The sequence below is a fragment of the Asparagus officinalis genome, chromosome 7 (assembly GCF_001876935.1).
Source record: "Asparagus officinalis chromosome 7, Aspof.V1, whole genome shotgun sequence".
Lineage (NCBI taxonomy): Eukaryota > Viridiplantae > Streptophyta > Magnoliopsida > Asparagales > Asparagaceae > Asparagus > Asparagus officinalis.
In genome coordinates this window covers 135,165,757-135,173,547 of record NC_033800.1, presented here as the reverse complement: position 1 = coordinate 135,173,547, position 7,791 = coordinate 135,165,757, and the positions used below count along the sequence as shown (strand labels likewise).

General features: G+C 40.6%; 1 protein-coding gene across 2 annotated transcripts; it reads left to right on the top strand.

Annotated features, from left to right (window-relative positions):
- LOC109849758 (probable histone H2A variant 1) lies at positions 5,907–6,945 on the top strand. 2 transcript variants are annotated; one of them, XM_020419629.1, is made up of 3 exons: positions 5,907–6,038; positions 6,195–6,309; positions 6,411–6,945. In XM_020419629.1, the coding sequence occupies exons 2-3, from the start codon at positions 6,202–6,204 to the stop codon at positions 6,705–6,707; spliced, it is 405 nt and encodes a 134-aa protein (XP_020275218.1). In that variant the 5' UTR covers positions 5,907–6,038; positions 6,195–6,201; the 3' UTR covers positions 6,708–6,945. The 2 variants fall into 2 exon arrangements, with proteins under 2 accessions (XP_020275218.1, XP_020275217.1); XM_020419628.1 differs by having other exon boundaries at positions 5,953–6,124.

The window sequence follows — 7,791 nt, the reverse complement described above, 5'->3', positions numbered from 1 at the left end:
CAAGAAATCTGACTTCTGAAAGCCAAAACTCACACTTACTGAACTTAGCGTACAGCTGATGCTCCTGAAGAGTCCTCAATGCTATCCATAGATGCTCCTCGTGATCCGCCTCCGATCTCGAGTAAATAAGAATATCATCGATGAAAACGATCACAGACTGGTCTAAGAAGGGACGAAAAACCCGGTTCATCAAGTCCATGAATACCGCGGGTGCATTGGTCAACCCAAAAGGCATGACCAAGAATATCCATCTCCCGAACCCGCAACTGATGATAGCCAGAACGAAGATCAATCTTCGAGAAATACTGCGCACCCTGCAACTGGTCAAACAAGTCATCAATCCTAGGTAGTGGGTACCTATTCCGGATAGTGACATTGTTCAACTCTCTATAATCTATGCACAATCTCATACTACCGTCCTTCTTCTTCACGAAGAGGACCGGTGCGCCCCATGGAGAATGACTCCGGGGAATAAAACCCTGAGCTAACAACTCATCCAACTGGGTCTGAAGCTCCCTCATCTCAGCTGGCGCCATGCGATAGGGTGCGCGGGATATCGGGGCTGTGCCTGGCTGTAACTCAATACAGAACTCAACCTCTCTCACAGGAGGTAACCCAGGTATGTCCTGAAAGACATCCTGATACTCTGAGACAACTCTAGTCTCCAATAAATCGACACCCTGATCCCGTCGCATCACCTCCTCGATGTGCGCCAGAAATGACTCCGCAAGTCGGTTGCCCTGAGAGGCGGCTACAACCATCTCGGACCCGTCGGACGCTCGCAGCTTGACTATCTTCGCAAAGCAGTCAATGCTAATATGGTAGGAAGACAACCAATCCATATCAAGGATGACATCGAACTCGGACATATGCAACGCTATCAAATCCACTATGAACTCCGACTCGTCTAAACTGACGGTACACCTCCTACAAACGCTCTCCAGAAGCGATACCTCACCTAAAGGGGTGGAAACAGATAGAGGGGTGTCTAGTAGCTGCGCTACGAGCTGGAGTCTAGTCATAAATGCATGCGAGATGAATGAATGCGAAGCTCCCGAATCGAAAAGAATACGGGCGGGAAGAGAGTTCACAAAGAACGTACCCTCCACTACGGCTCCACTGGCTCCATGATCATGGGGAACTACCGCATAAACCCTGCCTGTGGCTGAAGACTGCTCTGCTGATGGGGATGGAGAGTATGGGATAATCTGCCCCTGAGAAATCTCCTGAACTGCCCGAATCTGACCCTCAGTCCTCTGAGCTGCTGGTGGTGCCTCAAGCCTGTTCTGCTGGCCCTGACCTCTGCCTTGCTGTCGCTGCTGCTGCTGGTTCTGACCCTTACCCTGCTGGGCTCCTGCTGGTGCGCTACGGCATTCTGATGCCTTATGTCCGACCTTGCGACAGTTAAAGCGAGACCCTTGGAACCTGCGCTGCTGATGCGCCCTCTGATCCTGTTGGGGTCCCTTTTTATGAGGACCCTGATGCTGCTGCTGAGGTCCAGAAAAAGATCTCTTGTTCTTGCCCTTGTCCCCACTCTGTTCGGTCTTGGCCTTCCCTTCCTTGTCTTTCTGGAACATAGAAGTCTCAGTCTCCTGAGAAGTGGCAGCCTCAGCTACCTCCCTGACTGAATAAAATCTCCTCGACACGAGGTACCGTCGGAGGTTAGGGCGAAGCCCAGCTAAGAACATCTGAGCCTGACGCTCTCCTGTCTGCCACATACCCGTGAAATGTAGCAACTCCATAAACCTGCTCTCAAAATTCACAACTGTCATGTCCCCCTAAGTCAAACGGGATAACTCGAGCTCCTTCCCTGTCCGTGCTGCAGAGGAAATGTACTGCCCATCAAAGAAATATATGAAGTCCTCCCATGTGAGGGTCATCCTCTGCTCTGGAGGGAACTGAAGTCGGTACCATCTCCCAGCATCACCCTTCAGACTGTAGGATATCAACCTCTGCTTTTGAACTGAGTCCACACTGAGTATGTCGAGAATGTTGCTCACATCCTCCTTCCACTTATGGGCTGCCAGAGGGTCTGGTGATCCCTGAAACTCGGGTGCTCTCATCTTCTGGTACCTCTCAACCATACAGGCTCGGACTGAGCTGGCTGCTGCTCTGATGGAGTCTGCTGTGACTCTGCCTGGGTAGCTCTCCTGGTACGAGGTCTACCACGTCCTGCCATCTCTCTGATCATAAGAAGATAAAAGTTTATGAGTCAAAATAAACTTCTATAAATAGCGTATCACAATACAATCTTCACAACATATAGTATTCACACAAAATACTTTAAACTTGCAAAATAGTTATCATAAAAAAAAATTCCTCAAATTTTGAGGTATACGCATATATCGTCCTCACTCATGCTAGGAAATCCTTACGGACTCTATACATGAATCCTAGGAAACTCTATCCTAGCTCCACGACTCGACACAGGATGATCCTAAGGATACTGGAACTAGAGCTCTGATACCAACTGTGACGCCCCTGGGTTCACACAAGGCTGCAGTCCGAGGTGAAACCAAGAATGTCAAACCTGCTATGCACCACACCTATCACTCTAGTGAGTCAATAACAGGTGTAGGTACAAGGCAAGTGAAAGATACTACAAGAGATAACTGATGAAAATGATAGAGATAAAAATAGTATTTCATCATCCGACATACAGGAATATAAAGTCAATGTCTGAAATGAACAAACTGGAGTTCTTAATACATCCCAAATACAACAAGTCTGAGTAAAGTAAATAAGGCACACAACCTTTACAACATCTAGAAATAAAGTCCTCAACTGTCTAAACAAAGTCTATAGTGGAGCTCCAAAATAAAACATAGCTAGAATAGATAGTGGAACACTAAAGTGTGTCGCCATCACCCTGCGACTCTCCGGGCTCCTGGCTCGTGACCTGAAAGGGGGAGGGACAACGAGCGTCAAAGCGCTAGCGAGCAACATCACAAACAACCCCAAGGGAGAGGGCTTGTTGTATAAGAAAATACAGTTATCACAAAGTATATATATATAAGCAATTATCCGGAAGAAATAAACAATGGGCTTTAGTACTTAGGGAGTTTCAACACGGGCATAGGTACGTCGAGCGAAATAATCCAAACAAGGAAACCCTCATGTATATACCTTGTATCTCAAATTGTAAATCCCTAAACACCAAACCCAAAATCTAATACAGGAACAATAATAAAGAGAAATACAACCCATCTCAAAACTTAAATACTGTGTCATGTCATAACCAAATAAGTGTCAAAGGTCAAAATTACATAAGTGTCATGTACAGCCTAGGTAGCTATCATGTCCAAATCTCATGTAATCATGTCATGTCCTGATTTAGATAAGTGTCATACTCATAGCTTAACAAATGTCCAAGACGTGGTCAAATATGTAAATGTCCAACACGATGACTGAAATGGATTATAGTCCAACACGAGGACTTTAGTGGATTATAGTCCAACACGAGGACTTCAATGGATTATAGTCCAACACGAGGACTGTATATATAAACCATGGAATACTAGAAGTAAAGGTATACATATTCTACTCTTGTGCATGCCTCACGGTACAGATCTAAGCTTGTGTCAGAAAAGTCATCTCATATGTGTAGATGAAAACATGAATACTACAATTTAATACTCGATAAACAAGGCAACTACTCATGTTCAACAAAAGTTCAATAGAACCCTCGATCATATATGAACACTGTATGAAAGTATAAGCATAGTAGTTGATCAAGCAGAAATACAAACGAAATAGGAAAAACTCCGATGAGTCGACTCAAATCAGCACATCTGCAGTTTTCTGCAGAACATAGCATTAGTAAAATGAGAATATCTTTCTCTGGACAAACTCTTTTTAAGAATAGTTTTTCGTTTTGGAAACTAGACTCACATAGATATCATTTGACACTAATTTGGCTCAGTTTGGAGTTCATATGATATTTCAAATTTCCAGTCAAACATTTTATATGTGCAGCAGATTTTCTGCAGGATATATCATCAGTAAAATGAGTATATCTTTCTCTAGGAAAACTATCTTTAGGTATGGTTTTCTGTTTTGAAAACTAGATTCACATATCTTTCAATTGGCATTAGTTTGGTTCAATTTGGATTTCATTTGTTATTTCAAATTTCTAGCTCAATAGTATATGTGCAGCAGATTTTCAGCAGAACATAACAAGCATGATTATTTGCACAAGAAATCATATGTAAACCTTCAATCATGCACAAAACTTTAAAACGAAGCATAAGACATCTAAATTCAGATAAACGATATTTTAAATTATTTTCAGATCTTAAAACACTTCTATAAATTCGTGCTTAATCTCTTTAACATGAAGACTGCTGTGCGGTCGACCGCCGCGCACATCGCGGTCGACCGCACAGCAGAACAACTGCCTGCTATGCTTTCTATCACATGCTGATCAATCCCCTTGATTTCTCTAACATAGAAATTCTTGCTAGGGTCCCAAACACTATTTATCACATTTATTTAACATATATATGGTTATTCATCGCAAAAGAAATGTTTACCACTAATAACTCAGTATATTCATTAATAAATTTACGGGGTTCTACATCAACCTTCACGAGTGCATCTTAATAGAAAATCATGTAGTTACCTTTTTACTATCTACATGTTTTTACGTAACCATCTAACACTATTTTTGAAAGCTATAAGTAAATTATAATAATAGTATAAACTATGATTACCTTTTTACTAACCTGTGATGATTGTCTTTTCTTCTCTTCCTCAACCTTTTTTCTCCAAGTTCTATTTTCTATTTGATGCGGGATATGTTTGACTGAGGAAATTAGGTCAATTTATAGGAATCACATGACCTTTAAATTCTAAACTGAAATTTTTATTTGTAATCATGCACCATTGATAGGTGTAAATGAGTGTAACGGTAGTGGAAATAATTTTCAATTTTCAAAATAATAAATGTATGTCCTCAATTTTTTATAAGTGAAGAACGAAAAGGCTAGAGACAATTTGTACCTTTATCCTAATGATGACATTAATATTGGATTAGTGGAGGGGTTACAAAAATTAGAAGTTAATATTAGTGGACAATTAATAGGAGAGTTATGACATTATTAGAATGTATGTATATATATGTATGTGTTTATATGTATGGATGCATGTGTTTTATGTATGTATGTATGTGGTTTAGAGGGCATTTTTGGAAGAAATGTTTTAACATGTCAATCCACTTTTATAATAGTATTAGATTATCGAATTCAAATGCGGACTCTAATATTCATATATCTAGTTTTTCGAATTCGAACTTGAATACTTGGTATTCGATAAATACTCATGAATATTCACGAATACTTATCGAATATCAAAGTATATTTATTTTGCTAAACAATTTAATTTTTAAATAATATTAAAATTTATAAATAAAAATTATTCATTTATAATATATGGTGTATATATATGTAAATCAAAATTTTAATTAGAAAACAAATTTAAGATTGTTTAAGTCATAAAATTAATAATATACAACATAAGTAGAAATGGTAAATGAGTTAAAACTATGACATTATATGTGCAATAATACAAATAATAAGTTGTGATCAAATTTTAAACGAATATTTAATAGACAAACGAATCGAATATACATCCGGTTAAATTCTATTCGTTAGTAAACTCAAATACTTAAAAATATTTGTTTAGTGGTAAATGAACAAGTGAATCTAATATGACCGAATAGTTATTCAAACAATTATCGAACTATTTGTTAATTATTTTGTTCATTTCGGGCCCTAACAAAAAGGAAGGGGCCTCCTCGTCATTTGACTTTTATTTTCCCAAAAACCCTACGGGAATCTTCATCAAAGCGGAGTTAATTAATACAAAAGCCAAGGGTATTTCATAAAATCCAACAAAAATTTCAAAATTCCCATCAACTCCCCCCAAAAGTAACCGCCCTGCCAAAAATCTCACCCTTCTATTGATAATCCCCAAACCGCCGCTTTTTTCTCTCTCTCCTCACCTCGAAAATTTTCAATTTCCCTCCAACCAAAAGAAAGGTCAGCCCCCTCTTTCTCCTCAGATCTCCACTAGGCTTCTAGGGTTTCTCTAATTCCTCCCCGTTCTAGTCGAATTCATAGCTAAGGTTCGAGATCTAGGGTTTTCCATTTCTGGGATTCCTAGGGTTTGGCTTGATTTTCTTGGTCCAATTTCAGGAAGAAGATGGCAGGTAAAGGAGGGAAGGGGCTTCTGGCTGCGAAAACGACGGCGGCCAACAAGGACAAGGACAAGAAGAAGCCCGTCTCTCGCTCTTCTCGTGCTGGCCTCCAGGTAAAATTTCCCCCCTCGCCCCCTTCTCGGTTTACCCCCCAAAAAAATTTACTTGCAACTCGTTTCACCCTTTCCGGGGGGGTTTTCTGCAATTTTTCTAGTTCCCCGTCGGTCGAATCCACCGCCAGCTGAAGTCGAGGATCGCCGCCCACGGCCGCGTTGGGGCAACGGCGGCGGTGTACTCTGCCGCGATTCTCGAGTATTTGACTGCTGAGGTGCTGGAGCTCGCCGGGAACGCCAGCAAGGACCTGAAGGTGAAGAGGATAACCCCTCGTCATCTCCAGCTGGCGATTCGAGGGGATGAGGAGCTCGACACGCTGATCAAGGGGACGATTGCCGGTGGAGGAGTCATCCCCCACATCCACAAGTCCCTCATCAACAAATCATCCAAAGAGTAGTTTGCGTGATCTTAGAATTGCTATGTGTAGCTTGTAATCCCTTGCTTTGTTTACTTTTGCGTTTTATTAATTCTGTTGTGTGGGTCTGACTTAGATTTGAACTGATGGTGGGTTTTAATGTAGAACCTGTTTAAAGATTTAAGAAGCTTTGTTAATGTCGGAAATGGGTCTGGTCTGGGTTACCGTGTGCTTGTTTATGTTCCGTTTGATGAAATGTTTGAGCGAGAAACTTTATGAAGGGTTTCTTGTTCGATGGGTGTTTGGAGAATTGGTTGAATGGGTTGCTCGCGTATATGTTCCTTGTAATATATGGGGTTGCGATTATAGCTGTAGTAAAAAAAAAATTAATTTATGAAAAGGAGTTTTTTTGGTTAGAGTAGTCCTTGAAGGTAAGATGTAACTGCTATTATGTTTTGTGCGTTGATGACTCTGTTAGTTATGAAATGTTACGTGTTGATTGTTTGCAAGTTCGGTAACAATAATGAACCTTTTTCCTCGGAAAATGATAGGGGCACACCCCTAACCACAATCTCAACCATACATTCTCTCTCATTTACTACAGTGCACCGGACCTCACATAGGATTTTAAAATTAAAACTCCTATGTGGGGCATTTTAAAATCTTATGCGGGGTTCGGTGCACTGTAGCAAATAAGAGAGAGGGTGTGGTTGGGGGTGTGCCCCTAGTACCCCCCTCTCCCTCCCCTCTGAAGCATGAATGATTATGAGCTTTTGATGCGGATTTTCTTTGATCATTATGAGTCAACGGAAAAGCTTTTGGGTCTTTTATCTAGGATCAAAGTATTCTGGTGCATGCGTGCATGATATAATATATTTTTTATTTTTGCAGGAAAAATATGTTGGCATCTTAATAATCAACATGGCTACGACTATAAATAATAGATACAAACGAGAGGCCAAGAACAAGAGAGGAGAAATTTAGAAAGGACCTGTGATTTTAAAATTTAAGGGTGGTTGTGAAATAGTTGATGGTTTGTTAATTATTAACTAAGGGGGATGGTTATGAATTAATTTTTTGTTTTTGCCCCTCCCCCCTGAAATAATTTTTGTTTTTTGCCCCCCCC

Bases quoted from the DNA above. Each gene is read 5' to 3' on its own strand.
- LOC109849758 (XM_020419629.1), top strand. From the start codon at position 6,202: ATGGCAGGTAAAGGAGGGAAGGGGCTTCTGGCTGCGAAAACGACGGCG. The intron at 6,310-6,410 runs GTAAAATTTCCC...CAATTTTTCTAG, and splicing joins CTTCTCGTGCTGGCCTCCAG to TTCCCCGTCGGTCGAATCCA.